We start from the raw sequence: 19,531 nt of genomic DNA, 5'->3' as shown, positions 1-19,531 counted from the left end.
CTCGTGTATGTTATTATTACTTTTAAAAGATTTTACTAGGGACGCCTGGGTGGCTCAGTCGGTTAAGCGACTGCCTTCGGCTCAGGTCATGATCCCAGGGTTCTGGGATCGAGCCCCACATCGGGCTCCCTGCTCAGCAAGAAGCCTGTTTCTCCCTCTCTCTCTGTGCCTCCTCCAGCTTGTGTTCTCTCACTTGCTCATTCTCTATCTCTCAAATAAATAGATTAAAAAACCCTTAAAAATTAAAAAAAAAATAAAAGATTTTACTAATCTGAGAGGGAGTATAAGCAGGGGGAGGGGCAGAGGGAGAGGGACAAGCAGACGCCCTGCTGAGTGTGGAGCCTGACTTGGGGATCAACCCCAGGACACTGAGATCATGACTTGAGCTGAAATCAAGTGTTCTGACCCCGGCAGTCAAAAAGTCAAAAGGCAGATCCACTGGGATCTGGATTTTTTTTTCCCTGTGGTTTGCTTATAGTTTTTTGGAACACAAAGAATAAACTCAGGCAATAATCCATATGGGTTTTTACAGATATTACACACGTCATAGAAAGTTCATCAGGCAATTCCTAGTGGCGACCCCTGACAAGACCTCTTTTGATGAAGTAATGGTAAATATGAAATGTACTCTTAAAATATGTATTGTCCTGCATTTGGCTTTGTGGGTGTGTACACATTTAATATGAGAAGTGGGGTATTGCCATCTCTGTCAGTGTGTATGGAGTGGTAGGAGGACGACTGGAGGGACTTAAGCCCTAGAGTAAGAGGCAGACTGGCCCTGGGCTGGCGGGAGAGATGGGGTTAGGGGAAGCTCTGCGCGGGTCCTCGGACCACAGTCCAGGCCCACTCAGTGACCAAAGCAAGAATCGGATACAAAAATTGCAGCCCTGGCGTTGGGAGGGGGAGAGTGAAGGCAGCAGGCATGCCCGCAGCCCACATTCAGTGCCGCCAGGTCTGACCCCACGTCCTGGCCAGACCCTCTTCACTGATCACCCTTACATCCGTGCCTCTGTGAGCCAGGCAGGGCCCTGGGCAGTTACTGGTCTTCGATCTCTGGTTATCAGCCACCACCCATGGCCAGTGCCAGTCCCTCTGGGCCCTACCTCGTTCTGCAGACTGTTGGTATAGCATAGGAAGGAGCCAGAGCTGTCGGATATCTGCACGCAGCTAGTGCCTCAGTCAGCCACAATTCCTCTGGACTCCACAGCCACTCGCATGAGAGTAAACTTGAAAAGGAACCCTCCACTGGCACAGGACACCTTCACGGAATGATGGTGGAAATCCTTCACTGCAATCGCACTCTTGTTGAAGCCACAGAGTGGGACCCTACCAAGTGCCATCGGGCTGGAAGGTGCAGACCACAGCGATGTGGCCACTCTGGGGGCCCATGCAGTGGCCAGCTCCAGTCTTGGTCTTTAACGTGCCCTCAGGGCAAAAGATGCTGACCCCGTCATTGTCACAGTCTGCCACGGTACCGTCTCCGTTGGTGTCCACTGCCCACGGCTGCAAGGCAGGCCCTGCAGCTGCCCGGGTGAGCGCTCTCAAACCCCGGAGCTAAACTTGCCCTGGCCCTCGCTGCGGAAAATCGGGTTGTTGCTGTCTGCTACCGCTGTGCTGCTGCTGAATTTGCCCTTCTCCCTTGCACGACTGCCAGCATGGAAGGTGGGCTTGTCCTGCTGCCTGAGGCCTGTGCTGCACTGGGGCTGAGCCCACGGTCCGCCTGCTGGTGCACGGGGCTGCCCAGGAGGCAGGGACTGGACACGGAGGGTGGCAGGTCCCAGGGGAAAGAACGCATGCACTGGTTGGCTAACATTTTCAATGCAGCAAAATGTAAGAATGCCACCCAAGCCAGTTAAGTGGAAATTCCTTCCAAACATGATGTTAACCCTGTGGGTTTTAAGGGAAAGGAAAATAGTTAATTCAATAGAGACATTTTGTTGTTTGCTTAAAATAAGGTTTAGGTCTTTAATTATAGATGCTAGTGAGGAGGGGGAAACAAAGTCCCTTTGATCTAGTGTATCCTTCCAGAATAGGAAATTCTTTCAAGTGGCATGTTTCCTATAACTTCTTGAGGTTAATAAAACAAGCTCTTTTGAAGCCAGCGTCTGGTTGTATCCTATAGACAGGGCGCCTGAGAAGAAATCTCTTAGGCTACCAAATTTGCATGGTTTAAACATTTTGTAGTAATTCTCCAGCTAATGTAGTTTCCACCCCCCCCCCACCTTCTCTTGAAAATTGTGTGAGCAGAAAAGAGATTAAATTTAGATTTTTCTTTTATGGAAAAACTGATTTTTTTTTTCTTTTTAAAGTAGGCTCCATGCCTGACGTGGGGTTTGAACTCACCACCCTGAGATCAAGAGTCGCTCTACCGACTGAGCCAGCCAGGCGCCCCTAGAAAAGCTGATTTTTTAAAAAAAATTAGATTCAATTGATTTTTCAGTACAGGTGGTTCCATTGTGTATCCTAATTAAAAGGGTAGAGAAAATCTAAACACTAGAGATCTCAACACTGTTTTCATTTGGTTTCAAGGTTTGTTGTATTCTTGCAATCCGATTTTTCTAATGACGCTCCACTTAGCCTGACAAAACTATTTTCCATTCTTTGGTTCATACATTAAAATTTTGCTTGAAAACTGCCTCGATCTAGCTGATGGTAATAATTTTTCATTGAAAATCTTCATGCAGCCCTTATATGCTTGTTTACATAAGGAAGTCCTTAGAAAAGTGTTAAGTTTAGTGGTTTTTGAAGCAAATGGAGATGAGCAAGAATGAATACAAAACTACTCGCCCGTGGCTCTGGATTCTTTGTCTTCACCTGAAGGAGCACAAGATCTTCAGGCCAAATGAATGGATTTGTGTCAATTCCGTTACTGACCGGCTATGCGAACTGCACCTCAATGCCTTTATCTACGAGGTGGAGATTGTCATTTCTATCCTATCTCCATAAATGTAATGAGAACAAAATGTATAAGACAGTGCTTTACAAAACTTTACACCAGTGGTAATTAATATTCCATTGTTTGGATTCCTTTCAGAATCTGAAAATATATGCTTTCCCAACATTTCTCACACACACACCCCAAAGTGCGTGTAAGTATACTCAAAAGCTTAATTTTATTTATAGGAGCAAGAGGAGGAGGGGATGATTTGAAACCCTTGCACCACAGATTAATAACTTTTGCTTCAGACAAGAGTAAGATATTCAATCATTCAACAAATTACCGAGCTCCAGCTTTGGGCTAGGCACGGCAGTGACATGGCAGTGAGGAGGACAGACAAAGATGCCCCCCTTAAGGAGTAAGGGTCGACACGAAGAAACAAGTGCTACAGATCAAGTAGGGTATTGAGGGAGAGAGTGGTGGGGTGTCGCAGCTTTAACTGGTTCTGTGATCAGAGGAGATGGCATCTGAGCTGGCCATAAGTAGTGAGGAGGCAGCTTTGTGAGAATGTTCCAAGCGAAAGAGATGGCGAATGCGAGAGCTCTGGGACAGAAATGAGCTTGGTCTCTGAGGCCAGTGAGCACTACATCTAGTATACACAGTTTAAACAAGGCTACCATGTCTGAACTGTAGCGGGCAGAGGGAAAGACGTTTGAGCTGAGTTCAGAGTAGACAGGAGTCAGGCCACTTTGGGGAAAGGAAGAGACGCTTGAGGATTTTATTTTATTTTATTTTAAAGATTTTATTTATTTATTTATTTGACAGAGATAGAGACAGCCAGCGAGAGAGGGAACACAAGCAGGGGGAGTGGAAGAGGAAGAAGCAGGCTCATAGCGGAGGGGCCCGATGTGGGGCTCGATGTGGGGCTCGATGTGGGGCTTGATCCCATAACGGCGGGATCCCATAACGGCGGGATCACGCCCTGAGCCGAGGCAGACGCTTAACCGCTGAGCCACCCAGGCGCCCCAACGCTTGAGGATTTTAAGCACAGGAATGACATAAATCAGATTTACATTGTTTGGAAAGATCTGTTGTGTGGGAAAATGGACTGTAGGGGGCGACAGTTGATAGGATATGTCTCATGAGGGCTGGTACCTCCCTCTACAACCACCGCCCTTCTAAATATTTGGCCCAAGCAACTTGATGAATGTCAGTGCCGTCCACCGTGGCATCTTACCTGTGGAATGTGAGAGAGGTATGAAGTTCTCTTCTCCTAAATGATTGTATTACGTACCCAGTAATGACTGTCACCATTGTCTCCTCCTTCGGAATGATGCAAACAAAATAGGGAATGATGGCAGCTTTGGGGCTCCTTGTCATATCACAGTTCTCATAGTACTGGGGTCTCCCAGGAAGATCAAGGGATAACACTGCTAAGAGGTTTGCACACCGCCCCAAAAAAGGCCTGAATAGCAGCCTGTAAATATATATTTAACCAGTCAGCAGGACTTTCATGAGGATTTTTTACTTACAAGTGTCTAAAGAGATTCCTAACTTGATATCAGGCTATTAAAATTGGTAGGATGTTGCTTTGGGCTGTGTTTTTATCTGGATTCATTAATTTTTTTAAACCTCAACACTGTGGAGGGTCTGTGCCAAGGTAATTTAATCAACTAAATGTACTCATAGGAAGATATTAATTAAATATAATACCGTATATGATGTCCATTACTAATTGGGGCGCCTGGCTGGCTCAGTCTGCAAAGCATGGAACTCTTGATCTCTGGGTCATGAGTTCGAGCCCCACATTGGGTGTAGAGATTACTTTTAAAAATTATGCAGTGCTTTTCATATAAATTTAGAAATTATATGCTATAAGATATCTTTTTTAAAAGATTTTTTATTTATTTGAGAGAGAGAGAGCACAAGCAGGGGGAGGGGCAGAGGGAGAAGGAGAAGCAGGATCCCAGGACTCTAGGATCATGACCTGAGCCAAAGGCAGATGCTTAACTGACTGAGCCACCCAAGCGCCCTGTAAGATATATTTCCTATTAGCTATTTTAGAAACACTCGTTTTACTGTAGCTTAAAAAATATTCTATAGTTCTCTTAACCTGCATTTAACACAGAACTTTAGTATTTAATGGCTTCATACAAATAGAAACTGAAACCAGGTTACTTTTATACAACAATGGAAACTAGGATTCCCTGTGCATTTGTTAAATTAAAAGCATTCATAATTATTTCTCGGAAGAGCCGGTCATTAATTAAGGTTTATGAAGTGCTTAGGGAGTTTTATAAGGAAATATATCAAATCTCACAAGCTCTGTAAGATGGAAACCTAGATTTGAAAAGATTAGTAGAAATGCCAATTACAAATCAATCTTGGTGATTTCAAATATTTATTCAATCCTGACCAATGCAGAAAGTAAAAAAGAAAGAGAATCAGATTCACCAGTTAGATAAAAATACCATAGCCCCTGGCCAGGTGGATTGGTGTATAAGCTCAATGAAATAGAACATCTAATTGTTGCTGGGAACTGTTAAAGTCATGACTAAAAGCATCGCTACTACCAATAAAGTTAAGTCTCATTCATTTAAAATTGTTTGGGAAGGAGCTTAATTAGAGCGATCTGTTCATTGAGTGGTTTTGATCAGAGATGTCAGAAAGTCCCCCAAATGAATAGGTAACAACACTGGAAAGAGGCCTAGACGATAGATTTGGGGGAAAAAAGGAGCACTTTTTTTTATTTTCACCTAGTTACAAGGTAATACTTTCTCACCACAGAAAATTTGTAAACTATAGAAATTATTGTTCATTTGTAAGTCACTCTCAGTCACACCCCCAGAGATGGCCACTGTTAACATTCTTTCCCACATCAGAGGATGCTCCGTGAGGGTTTGAACTGTGTCCATTTTAGTTCATCACTGTATCCTACCACCTAGGGCAGTGCCCAGCACAGTTGGCAACTGATTAATGTTTACTGAATGTACAAATATGATAATATTCCCTTCTAGCCTTTTTATGTATACGTTTGTTTGTTAACAAATGGGGTCCATACCGTACATTATTGTATTCTTGCTTTTTCACTCTTCGTTATTTCCTGAGGCTTTTCTGATGATACCAAGGAACTTGGTAATCTAAAATATGTTTGCTTTTTGGGGCACCTGGCTGGCTCAGTCAGAAGTTGCTCATGCAACTCTTGATCTTGGAATCGTGAGTTGGAGCCCCACATTGGGTGTAGAGATTACTAAAAAAACAAATAAATAAAAATATGTTGGTTTTTCATAATACATAATGCTCCATCCAATATCATTTTTCATGTAACCATTTTCCTGTGCAAATGAAATCATATAGTACCATTTTGTATCTTGCTTCTTTTGTTCACACTGTTTTTGAGATTCATCCATATGGTTGCCTGTACCAGTAATTATTTCTCTTTTATTAGCTAAGTAGTATTTCACTATTTGGATAATCAATGCCGTCAGGTAAAATACGTAAGAGTAGAATTACTGGGTCCTAGTGTAGGTGTATATTTAACTTTATAAGAACTTTCCAAACTGTTTTCCAAAGTAGTTTTAGCATTTTACGCCCCCACCAGTAAGGAAGTAGAGTTGCAGTTGCTCCCACTCTTGCCAACACTTGGCATAATCTTTTTTCTTTTTTAACTGCTGTATTTTATTTGTTTGTTTTTTGTTTGTTTTTAAGGGGCTTGAACTCATTACCCTGAGATCAAAAGTCACGTGCTCTACTGACTGAGCCGGCCAGGCACCCGGGTATTGAGAATCTTTAGTTTCAGCTAGTGAAGTGGTATCTCAGTATGGCGTAGTTTGCGTTTCCCTGATGACTAACGCTGTTGAGACAATCTTTTCATCAGGCATATCTAATCTCTTCTTTGACTGATACCGACAAATCCCTTTCCAGAGAAGTTGTGTTAATTTGTAATTCTACCAACAGTGTCACTTTTTTTTTTTTTTCAAGTAAGCTCTACACCCAACATGGGGCTTGAACTCATAACCCCAAGATCATGAGTTGCATGCTCTGAAGACTGAGACAGTCAGGTGCTCCCTAACAGTGTCACCTTTTAAAAATGTTTTCCAGTTTGCTATGTGAAAAATGGCATCTTGTTTTAATCTGAATTTTTTATTACTCATGAAGTTGAACATTTTTTGTTTAGTGCCTTTTATTCTTTTATAAATTCATTGTTCATGGCCTTTGCCCATACCTGTTCTGAAAGTTTTTTATCCTGACTTAAGGGATGCAATTATCTTCCTGGTTTTGTGCCTTTTAATTTTTTTTTTTCAAGTAGTCAAACAATATTCTTTTGTGATTCCTTTCATTACTTTTTTTTTTTTAAGATTTATTTATTTGGGAGAGAGAGAGACAGAGAGACAGAGACAGCACACGGGGAGGGGCAGAGGGAGACAGAGAGAAGCAGACTCTGCCAAGTGAAGAGCCCAATGTGGGGCTGGATTCCACCACCCTGAGATCATGACCTGAGGCAAAATCAAGAAGAGTCCGACGTTTAACTCACTGAGCCACCCAGGCGCCCTGCTTTCATTATTTTTGAGCCTTGGAAGTCCTTATCCAAATTAACTAAGTTGTGTTTGATCCGGGAGGGTAGGGAGCATCAGCATCTGTGGGGATATATTAGCTCTGGAATTACTACAATTAACCAAGTAGGATAACTTCTTCATTTCCTTCTAGATTTTTTTCGTTTTTACATGTAACTCTTTAAACAAGGTTCACTTTATTTTGATGTTATGGAGATTACTTAAAAATAAAATCTTTTTTTTAAGAGTTTATTTATTTGAGAGAGAAAGAGAGCGTGCATGTGGGAGCAGGTGTGAGGGGGTGGGGGAGAAGTAGACATTATGGAGTGGTTCCAACTTGAGATCCAAATGGTAATTTTTCCACTACTATTATTATTATTGAAAAATCCATCTCTTCACATTGGTTTGCAATGTTTGCTTAATATTTTTATTTTTAGCTATCCTGTTTCTGTTCTTCCAGATGAATTTTAACATCTATTATGCTGCAGGGACCAGTTTATTTTTGACCTTTAGAGATTTGCTCTGTTTGATAGAAGTGTGGAGTTCTCATTACCTGTTAAACTTAGAATTTCTTCAGGATATCTGAACAATTCTCTTGGGTGGAAGCCTGATGTCAAAAGCCAAGAAAACAGAACCAAAATAAATCCAGCTCCCAAAGTGCTCCTGCCTTGTTGGGGTTACTACGAATGGCCTTAAGTCAAAATTCCAAGGCGTAATTCAGGGGATGACTCCAGTATATATATCCCCAGATCTCCCAATACATAAACCTATATTCATGGAGATTAGGCTTTTAGCTAGGGGCTGTCCAAAAGAACTTGGTGCTATGATGGAAATGTCCTCTGCTACCAGGACCGGTAAGATAGTTACTGAGCACTTGAAATGTGGCTAGTGCACTCCAGGAACTGAATATTCAAATTTTTAATGCTATTTAATTTAAATGTGTGTAACCACATATGACTTATTGGCCACCACAGTGACTCTTAAGACTGGATTGCCTGTTTCTTTGGATCTCAGTTTCAATATTACATTATCATTGCTAAACTCAAAATACTTTTGACTTTGCCAGGTGCTATACTCGGTGAGGGAAGACAGTCACAGTAAGACAGTTTCTATTCTAAGCTTACAATTTAAGGGAAAAGGTCAGTTTTTAACCCAGAGATGAGCTAGATTGTTAAGACTCTCTAGAGACTGGCCCACTGTGTTCCACAGTAAGCATGAGCAGGGCAAGCAGGTACTGTGTCACTGCAACAAAGGGGAAGACGAGGGGGTTGCTTCTAGCAGAGTAGGTGACACTCAGGGCTTATAAGAAGGTCAGTTCCCTGCACATTGGAGGTCTGGCCGAGTGGCTCCCTGGAGCGGCTGCTCTCCCTTCTCTTGGACGTGGAGAGGAAGTGAGGAGGCCACGGGGCCAAGTCTCAGGCCACCCGGAATCCGAGGCCCGCCAACTACTGGACTGGAGCTAGCATGGCCACGAACGTACTTCTCCCTATACCAACTGCACTCAACAAATGTGAACACTAAATTGAGGGCTTCGATGGGTTTGGTGAATGGTAGCGGGAGGGTAACCGTGGAAAGGAGCATGGTCAGATTGACAGGGACTCCCTAGAGACAGAGTGGGCGGAAGACCAGAAGAAAAGGAGGGAGGGCTGCCGTGAGGAGGGTCTGGGAAGACAAGGGCTCCCGGCAAGGTGGCCCCAGGGTGAGGGTGACAGGAGGTTCGCGGTCCCGGGAGCTGCTGCCGGGTCGCGGCGGCCCGGTCACAAGATGGCCGCTGCTTCGCCGGCGCTTTCCGTGCCGGACCTAGGAGCTGGTGGTAGGTGCTGCGGGCCGTGGCAGCGGCAGGCAGCCCAGGGGGAGTCCGCTGCAGGGAGCGCAGGCTGAGGAGAAGGGAAAACGGACCGTCGGAAGCAGGAAGGGAGAGAGGAAGCGCGCGGAGCGGGGCCGCGCGGGCCCAGGCCCTCGCGAGGAAGGAGAAAGACGCGGCGGGCGACTGCCGGGGGGAGGGGGCGCGAGGTCAGGTGGCCGCGCCGGCCTGGGCAGCGGGGCCGCGCGTTGGGCCTTGGCGCGGCGGCGGCGGCGGCGCGCGCGCGGGCCGCCGGGAAGTTGGGAGAGCGGTCTGTGGGAGCGCGCGCGCGCGCACGCGGGACCGGGCCGCGAGCAGCCGCGGCGGCCCCGGTTGCCTCCCTTAGCCACCCGCGCTCCCGACTCGGCTCCTCAGGAGGGAGCGGCCGGTGGGCCCGCATCCTGTCAGCGAGGTTCGAGGCCGGGCTGCCGCGGCCGCCTCCTTCTGGTACCTGGGCCTCCCGGAGGAGCCGGGGCCGGAGCACGGCGGGCTGAGTGGCCCCGGGGAGCTGACACTGCTGGACACGAAGGCGGAGGCGCACGTCTGGCGGTCGCCTGGAGCCGGGAGGAGGCCGAGGGGACCATGTCCGGGAGGAACCTCCACCTCTCCACCACCGAACGCGTCATCAAAGGTGCCGGGCGGGCCGGGCCCTCCTCGTCCACCCGCGGGAAACGGCCCTCGGCCGTGCGGCGGCGGCCGGACGGAGGGCGGGGAGGCCGGGGGGGGGGCGGGGAGGAGGGGGCGGGAGTGCGGCGGGGGACCCTGGCTGCGTCGGTCCGGGAGGAGGACCTGGGGGGGTGTGAGAGACGGGAGGGGGAGCCTCGCGGGGCAGTCCCTGGGCGTTTTCTGTTGCACCTTGATCCGTAGCTAGCTGGAGATTGCTAATTTATCTCCCGTAGTGTGGGACTTGCAGGTCGGGTGGGGATTTTTTCCTCTCCGCCCCAAAGGGCCATGATCCCCATCTTTTTTTTTTTTTTTTTAAAGAAGCGATTCTTCTTTTCTCGTCTTTTATTTGGTGAAGCCATCTAGGGTGATGTAGTCAGGGACTTTAGTAGATTCTTCCAAGTCAGATCTTTCTGCCGCTCCCCTTCTTTAGGATCTGATTATCTCGCCCCTCCCCCACTCCCCCCCCCTTTTTAAGGACGTTTACCATGTACCTTTTGGCCCACTTTCTAGAGATCGTCACGTCACTGCTGTTATTAAAATACAAATAAATCCATTTTGTGATGTGCGAAAGGGATTTACAGATCTCTTGACATGATGTTGGTGCTTTATTTTATTTTTTGGCTGTAGAGACTTGAAGAAGGATGTTCTGTGATTCAGATGTCTAACCAAAACTAAAATGTTCCTTACTGTAGGGTTTTACGTTGTAGTTGTTTCTGCTCTTAAACTACTTATACTGGTTTAAACATAACCATTAATTTATGTACTTCTTTTGTTCAGCGGTAACACTTAGGTACAACTCTTTGCTCTTGCGTTTTAACTATAGGTTTGAAAGCACTATTTTATAAGAAGGGAATATACACCTAAGCGAGCTGTGTTAGTGGCTTCTGGATAAAGGGGTTAGCTGTACATGGGCAAAACTATTAAAATACTTATATTTTTTTCATTTTGGTAAGTAGAAGGAGAAAGGAAACTAAGATTAGTGACAGAATACTTTTTTTTTTTAAGGGGAAAAGTCTATTGAATGTTCAGTGAAGGGGGAGATTTTAGTGTTTAAGATTTTTTCTCCCTAAAACATGAATCATCATAAATGTTGATTTTCTACACTACTAATTTTAGTGTGTAACTTAGTTTTTTCTCCTCTAAAAAGTCAAGATCATAAGTGATGATCATAAAACACTGGTTACCTACACTATATAAGTTCAGTAAATGTAATGGGGTTTTTGAGATTTATCTACTCAGAGATCATCTGATATTATTAAGGATCTAAGTGAATTGTTCATATAACTGACATTTAGCCCTTTAACTGTTAAATAATTTCAACCATTTTAATGTCAGTTTTTATAGTATATAACCCATAAAGAATATAAACCTTCTCTTAAGATAAAGAATATACTAAACATAACCTTTTTTGAGAAATCAAGGTCAGTTGTGTACATTAATTTCTGTCCTGTACTGTTAACATGGCTGGTGCATTCTGCTGTTTAAGGGTGTTGGCAGTTTCCTCCTGTGCCAAAATGACCCCTTACTGCTATACTATTTAATGCTTTTGACTGTTTTTTATCTCCTCCAGTACTGTTCTTTATCTGTTGAAATATGCCCTTCTAATCTCCTCTTTCTGAGCTGAAGTAGGCAGGGAAACCAGATAAACCAGAATTGTGTGTCAAGTTAGGATAAACAGAGTATCAGGGAAGCTTAGTGGCAGTCCTCAGACCTTTAGGAATCTCAAATTCTGATCACTATGGTAGCATGTAATTTCCACCATAAGGTGCCATAAGATCTAAAGGAAATTTTAAAATAACCCTTTCAGACCCTTAAATATAGAAGTAAAGTAAAATGAAGCATGGTTAAAAGGCAGGTGCTGTCTTACTGCTAGGCATGCTCACAGTTAAGTAAACACTCTCATAGTCTTTGTAATTTGTTTTTTGGCCAAATTATAAATTACTGCATGTTGTATACTTATAAGATTACTCTTAAATAAATGAAATGTAATGATTTCAAGCCCTTACTTAGAATGTGTGGATATATCTTAAATAAAAAACTGTAGTGTAAGAACTTGACCACAGCAGTTTTGGCTTCTGCGTGACTTAAGGTTGCTTTTCTTCTGGGTTTTCCAGAGTTTGAAATCGTTGAGGTTTGTTCTAAGAAAGTAAGGTGTCACTGTTACCTGTAGCTCAGGTCCATTGTATTGAGTACTAAATCCTGATCTGATGTTATCTTGTCTGGCCAGAATTGTCTGCATTTATTCACAGTGGGGAAGTCTTTTTCAGAGGTGAGACCACACCCCAGTTATTTTTGGTTCTGTCATTTCCTGTTAGCTTTAAAGTCTACTTAATTGTTTTGTTTGAACAAATCTTGGAGAAGAGTGGGAGGGAGTGACTAGTATTTGAAGTGTCCTTTAAAGAGCAATTTTCCTAAAATGAAGGACAAGACTGGTGGTTGGAAAATCTAGATTTTATTGTATCTGGAGCTAACTTGTGACCTTGCCCTTTTTTTTTTTAACCTTGGTTTTTGTTGTTGTTGTTGTTGTTGTTTTTACTTAAACCCTCTCTCTTTTTTCCCCCCTCAGTAATCTCATGGGCCAAATAGGGTTAATCATACCTTCTTTGTCCGGGCGCCTGAGTGGTTCAGTCGTTAAGCATCTGCCTTCGGCTCAGGGCATGATCCCAGAGTCCTGAGATCGAGCCCACATCGGGCTCCTCTGCTATGAGCCTGCTTCTTCCTCTCCCACTCCCCCTGCTTGTGTTCCCTCTCTCTCTGGCTGTCTCTCTCTCTCTCTCTGTCAAATAAATAAATAAATAAATAAAATCTTAAAAAAAAAAAAAACCTTCTTTGTCAAGCATCTGAGCCATGCAAATGATATAGCTGATATGAAAAGCTTAAGACAGGCTGTAGTATGAAACATGATAGCAGTTTGATAATGGATCAGTTTCCTCATAAGTGGTTAGAGGAGAAATCATTAACATTTTTTTAAAGATTTATTTATTTATTTAGAGGGAGCATGAGTGGGGGGAGGAGCAGAGGGAGAGGAAAGAGAATCCCAAAGAGACTCCGCGCTGAGCACAGTGCCCCTTCTCCCTGAGATCATGACCTGAGCTGAAATCAACAATGGGTCAGTTAACAGACTGAACCACCCAGGTGCCCCTCATTAACATTTTTTTGAGAAATCATTAACATTTGAAAAATACCAGAATTAGAACGTATATGAAATTATAAGTTGGAAAACTGTTCTGGTCAGGAAAATACTTGTTCTGCAATTTATTTTTTTATTTTTAAGTAATTTCTGCTCTCAATATGGGTTTCAAACAACCCCCTCCCATCAAGTGTTGCATGCTCTACTGACTGAGCCAGGCAGGCATCCCATCCCCTTCTATGATTTAGAGGATATCTGGGTGGAATCCCACGTGTAACAACATTAAGAGACTCAGTACAGTTCTGTCTAGTACTTTCTTAGCAGCTGGTTTCTTCCCTAGCAGTTGAAGGTGTTTATTTTATGTTTGAAAATATAAAAATTGTTATGATTTCATTCATTCATTGTTTATGAAGAGCTATCTGCAGTTGTATGCCAACAAGTACTCATTTGTTTCTTTTTTGTTTTTAAAGTAACAGTTCTGTGTGCCTCTCGAATAGTCAATATGCACTGTGGCATCACTGCTGGTATCTAGAGCAGAAAAAAACCAGAAACTCAAATGACTGAATTGTGAAAATCTTTCAGCTTGATTTCTTTTTTCTGGTTTCCAAGTTTTTTTCCTGTTTGAGAGAATTTTTTTTTCTTTGACAGTAATTTTTTTTAAAAAATGTTTTATTCCCCTGGGCTGAATCTTTTCAGAAGCAACAAGGAAATTTCACTAGGAATTACATGACAGATGTAGAGAATCCATTGTTTTTGTTGTTGTTGTTGTTTTTAAAGATTTTATTTATTTATTTGACAGAGAGAGAGACAGCCAGCGACAGAGAGGGAACACAAGCAGGGGGAGTGGGAGAGGAAGAAGCAGGCTCCCAGCGGAGCAGGGACCCAGGTGTGGGGCTCGATCCCTGGACTCTGGGATCAGGCCCTGAGCCAAAGGCAGACGCTTAACGACTGAGCCACCCAGGTGCCCCGAGAATCCATTGTTGGTGGCCAAATGGCACTTCACAGAAAAGTCAGACTTCTTTTCAGTAAGATGCTGATACATTTCTCCTATTCATTTGGAATTTAAGTGTATTGTATATTCACAGGATGTACTGTGTCATTTGTGGCACACAAATATCCTGCCAATCAGAATAGTATAGCTATGGCTTTCTTAAAAGATTTGAAGAATAGTATGGACAAAAATTGCTATTTTCACAAGATTACCCTGTACCCTGTTTCAGTCTCTGGTACCTAAGTCTCATTTATTTCCATAGCTCTTTTTTTTTAAAAGATTTTATTTATTTATTTATTTGACGGAGAGAGAGACAGCCAGCAAGAGAGGGACCACAAGCAGGGAGAGCGGGAGAGGAAGAAGCAGGCTCCCAGTGCAGCAGGGAGCCCGATGTGGGGCTCAGTCCCAGGTGCCTGGGATCAGGCCCTGAGCCGAAGGCAGACGCTTAATGACTGAGCCACCCAGGCGCCCCTATTTCCACAGCTCTTGTCCTCCCTTGACTTTTTTTGTATTATGAGAATGGGTTTACCAAGGTTTTTTGTTGGTTTTTAAAAATTTTTTTTTCTTTTTATTATTTTCAAAGATTTTATTTTTAAGTAATCTCTACATACAACGTGGGGCTTGAACTCACAACTCCGAGATCAATAGTCACATGTTCTCCCAATTGAACCAGTCAGGCGCCTCAATTTTTTTCTTTTAAATACAAGCTTAATCTTGCTAATTATAAAATTTGAAAGGCAGAAAGGGAAAAAAACTAAGGTGTCATATTCCTTCTCTCCAGAAACAAGTGCTCTTACATACTTTTCATGTATTTCTAAGTGTTCACACCTAACCAACGGAGCCACCCAGTTACCCCAGTGTGTTTGTCAACACTATTTAAGTTATGCTTAGTTTACCGTTATAATTACCAAGCTGTCAAACTATTTAAACATTGGAAATCTATGCTATTTGAAAGTCATCCCTCTGAGTGGAAGTCTCAAACCTTGGAAAGAATATCTTAATGTAAATACTTAGTTATTTTTTGAGCAGAAATAAGGTGTCTTTTTTACCTGTATGTTAATGGTTGTGATTAAAGCTTTATTTATAGTAGACATTTGGTAATAAAGCTTTCTTCCATAAAACAGCATATTACCATGTTTTAGTAAAAGGAAAAAAATGTTTTTGGATCATTTGAGAGAAAAATGCTAAGGATTCAGTACTTAAGGTGATGTAAAGAATTGATTAAAATACCTTAAGTGGTATTTGGTAATAAAATATCTTTCCATTAAAAAAACATTTTGAGGGGCGCCTGGGTGGCTCAGTCATTAAGCATCTGCCTTCGGCTCAGGGCCTAATCCCAGGCACCTGGGATTGAGCCCCACATCGGGCTCCCTGCTCCACTGGGAGCCTGCTTCTTCCTCTCCCGCTCTCTCTGCTTGTGTTCCCTCTCTCGCCTGTTGTCTCTGTCAAATAATTAAATAAAATCTTAAAAAAAAAAAAGAAAGAAACATTTTGGGGAAAAGCTAGCTTTTAGACCTATCTATGAGAGATAGAATTATTCAGCTAATTCTTGTCATTTGCAGTCATTTTGGGGCTTTGCTGCTACTTAATTGCTAAAGGACCAGTAGAAATAAAGGGGTGTCTGGTAATCATTATCATCCTTTGGTACAATCATTAACAGAATATACACTCTGTTTTAAGTTTTCTTGTTAAATTTTAGCTGCATTTTAAATTACAAAACTGAAATGTTAAAAGTTTCAACTCATCCTTGGCGATATCTGACTTAGTTATCTTTATAATCTACATAATTAGGTGCAGAGAGTACTTTTAGTTTTGTCTATTCAATTTTATTTGGTGCAAACTAGATTTTTATCAAGAAATCTGTTAGTTTCTTGAGTCTTTGTTTATTATTGGAAGAGGGTACAACTTGGTAACTATAATCTCTAGATTGAGTGACAGAAAAATATGCTGTATAAACTGGCCAAGGCAATGTGTATTTCCCATGATCATTATTAGATTTATTGAATGCAAACAATTCATGATGTTTTGTGCAGTCTAGACAGCCCAAGAGATGGAAGTAAAACAAATGAAATAAACACTGGGAGATAATTTAAGAATTCATTCAAGAATTACCTATATAATCCTTGCTAAAAATGCTTACCCACAGTCAGCCAAATCCAATTTGTGGGGCTTTATATAAGACAACTTGTCTGAACTCTTCAAAAATGTCAAGGTGATGAAAAATATAAAAGGCTGAGGGACTACTCAAGAGGAAAGAAAGTGAAAGAGAAATGACAGTCAAGTACAGTGCCAAGCCTGGACTGGGAAAATAAAAAGTTGTAGAGGCCATTTTTGGAGACAGCTGGGGAAATTTGAATATGGAGTATATATAGGATAATGTTATATCAGTGTTGGTGTCTTCGGTCTGATGATATGGTATTGTGCTTGTAAAGGAGAGTGTTTGTATTCTTTTTTTTTTTTTTTTTAAGATTTTATTTATTTATTCGACAGACATAGAGACAGCCAGAGAGAGAGGGAACACAAGCAGGGGGAGTGGGAGAGGAAGAAGCAGGCTCATAGCGGAGGAGCCTGATGTGGGGCTCGATCCCAGAACGCCGGGATCACGCCCTGAACCGAAGGCAGACGCTTAACCGCTGCGCCACCCAGGCGCCCCGTGAGTGTTTGTATTCTTAGACAATACCTGATGAAGTATTTAGGTTGAAATGTCATGATGTCAGCAATTTGCTTTCAGATGGTTCAAGAAAAAAATTATCTATTTGTTGAGAGAGAGAAAGCAAAAGTAGCAGAATGTTCACCATTTTGAATATAGGTAAGGAGCAAATAGGTATTCATGTTACTATTCTTTTATCTTTTTTAAGATTTTATTTATTTATTTATTTTAAAGATTTTTTTAATTTGAGAGAGAGCATGAGCAGGGCCGGGGTGGGGGGGCAGTGGAAGAAGCAGGCTCCCTGCTGGACAGGGAGCCCAATGTGGGCCTCAGCCCCAGGACCCTGGGATCATGACCCGAGCCGAAGGCAGGCGCTTAACTGACTGAACCACCCAGGCTCCTTATTTTATTTTTTAAAAGATTTTGTCCATTCATTTGACAAAGAGAGAGAGCACAAGCTGGGAGAGAGGCAGAGGGAGAGGGAGAAGCAGGCTCCCCACTGGACAGGGAGCCCGATGTGGGGCTCGATCCCAAGACCCCAGGATCATGACCTGAGCCAAAGGCAGACATTTAACTGACTGAGCCACCCAGGTGCTCGTAAGATTTTATTTTTAAGTAATTTCTACACCCAACATGGGGCCTGAACTCAGAACCCTGAGATCAAGAGTCACATGTTCCACTGACTGAGCCAGCCAGGCACCCCTCTTCTTTTACTCTCTTAATAGGATTACAGGTTTTCAAAATATAATAAAGTGGGGGGGGAGAGTACAATTAAGAATTGCCTCAAAACAGCTAGGCTGGGGAAACGCTACCATTGTATTTAAGGATTCGGTAGTGCCTTAGGAAAAGCTAAAAAGAAAATGTTTTTTAAAGTATATTATACCTGATGTGAAGTGAAGGTAACTTGTTTAGCAGAAAAAGAAGTTGTTTCAGCTACACGGGGTTTGGAAAAACATGCAGAAGTAAGGATGGAAAAAAGGTATAATTGACTAAGGAGTAGACAGGGTGGGTAAAATTAGAATGTTGAAGATTTGAAAGAGGTAAAAGGAGGAAGAGGAGAAGAGGGATAGCTGAAAACTCCTAGGGCAGTTGACAGTGATTCCATTAAGGGAACAGCAAGATTATTTTGATGGCTATATGTTTTTAAAAAACCCAAAAGTTAATTAGCTTGTAAATGTAACTCAGAATTACAGATGATTCAAACATATAAGCAGCTTTTATGAAACTAAGACAGACTTGTTTTTATTTTATTGAAGAGATTTGAAAAAAGTGGAAAAAGTTGGTAGGGGGATGGGGGGCCTGGGTGGCTCAGATGGCTAGGCCTCTGCCTTCGGCTCAGGTCATCATCTCCATGTCTTGGGATTGAGTCCCCACATCAGGCTCCCTGGCTGGCTCAGTGGGGAGCCTGCTTCTCTTTCCCCCTCTTTTTCTCCCCCTGTTTGTGTGCTCTTTCTGTGTGTCTCTCTCAAATGAATATAAAAAAAATCTTTAAAAAAAATTTTTTTTAAAGTTGGTAGAGGGATAAAGTAAATATTAAAAAGCACTAATAAGGGGCGCCTGGGTGGCACAGCGGTTAAGCGTCTGCCTTCGGCTCAGGGCGTGATCCCGGTGATCTGGGATCGAGCCCCACATCAGGCTCTTCCACTATGGGCCTGCTTCTTCCTCTCCCACTCCCCCTGCTTGTGTTCCCTCTCTCGCTGGCTGTCTCTATCTCTGTCGAATAAATAAATAAAATCTTAAAAAAAAAAAAAAAAAGAAGCACTAATAAGCAGAGGGGAGATAGAAAGGATTTTCTAAGTGTATTTCCCATCCCTGTTAATCGCACCACTTACCCATTTAGTCACTGGCTCAAATGACAAGCCTGGGAGTCAGGCCAGACTCTTTCCTATCCCTTTCACTTCACATCCAGTTCTACCAGACTCAGTTCTGTGGACTTTAGGTTTGTACAGAACCTTCTACAGCATCTTCCTGTCTGACATTTTGCTTATACTATTGCAGTAGCCTCTTGCTAGGGCTATTTAATCTAATGTCCATGGTGCCATCATGATCTGTGGATAATGTAAAGGATTATTTTTGTGCTTGAAATCCTTCGTGAGCACTTTCTGCCCATAGGATAAATTTTAATTTTGTTGATGTATAGTTATCTTCATGCTAAACCTCTAACCCCTGTGTTACTGTCTCCTCCTTTCATACCCTTGTTCCCAGACTTAGTTTACTACTACTTGTAGTTCCGCAGAATGCCATGAAATTTTCTGTCTGTGAATGGGTTCTTTGCATTATTTTTATGTAGAATCTTGTGCCGCAACTTGACCAGCCCCTATTTATCTTTTACCATTTAGCCAAAAGGACGTCTGAAAAGTTTTTTCTCCTTTACTACTAAGAGGCTATATAGAATAATGGTTTTAGAACATGGCCTTGAAATCAGACATACCTGGATTCAAATTCTGCCTCTTTTAGTAGCAGCCTGACCTTGGACCAGTCACTTAATCTCGTTTTTCCTCAGTTTCCCTATTTGAAGTAAAGGGATAATAGAACCTAGTTTACAGGTTAGTTGTAAGGATTAAGTGAACTCCACAAACTGCAGTGATGGGTGCCTGGTAAGTGCTCAATACATGTTAGCTGCTATCAGCAGTAGCAGCAGCAACAGAAGATATTGTCTCCTATATGCTCCCATGAGCAGTCTCATTGCTTTTCAAATTTCTCTAAATATTTTTATGTTATTTATTTATACTAAACTGTTCTCTTCAAGGGCAAGGACTGTGTATTATCAATACTGAATATATTGCTTAGCACATAGGTGCTTAGTAAATGTTTAAGTGA

At 42.6% G+C, this 19,531-nt stretch overlaps 1 protein-coding gene across 4 annotated transcripts in view; it reads left to right on the top strand.

The window, feature by feature from the left end:
* The first annotated feature begins 9,522 nt into the window (after nt 1-9,522).
* Nucleotides 9,523-19,531, top strand: part of PPP3CC (protein phosphatase 3 catalytic subunit gamma) — a 99,568-nt gene continuing 89,559 nt past the window's right edge. For 2 of the 4 annotated variants that reach the window (XM_026519030.4, XM_044391149.3), the window contains exon 1: nt 9,523-9,905. In XM_026519030.4, coding sequence (XP_026374815.1) covers nt 9,857-9,905 — 49 coding nt within the window. In that variant the 5' untranslated portion in view covers nt 9,523-9,856. The remainder of the gene's footprint in view (nt 9,906-19,531) is intronic. The other 2 variants (XM_057310218.1, XM_057310217.1) reach the window with 1 other exon arrangement.

This window comes from Ursus arctos, unplaced genomic scaffold (genome assembly GCF_023065955.2).
Source record: "Ursus arctos isolate Adak ecotype North America unplaced genomic scaffold, UrsArc2.0 scaffold_11, whole genome shotgun sequence".
Lineage (NCBI taxonomy): Eukaryota > Metazoa > Chordata > Mammalia > Carnivora > Ursidae > Ursus > Ursus arctos.
Note: the sequence above shows the minus strand (reverse complement) of the source record. Positions and strands in the feature narration are given on the sequence as shown.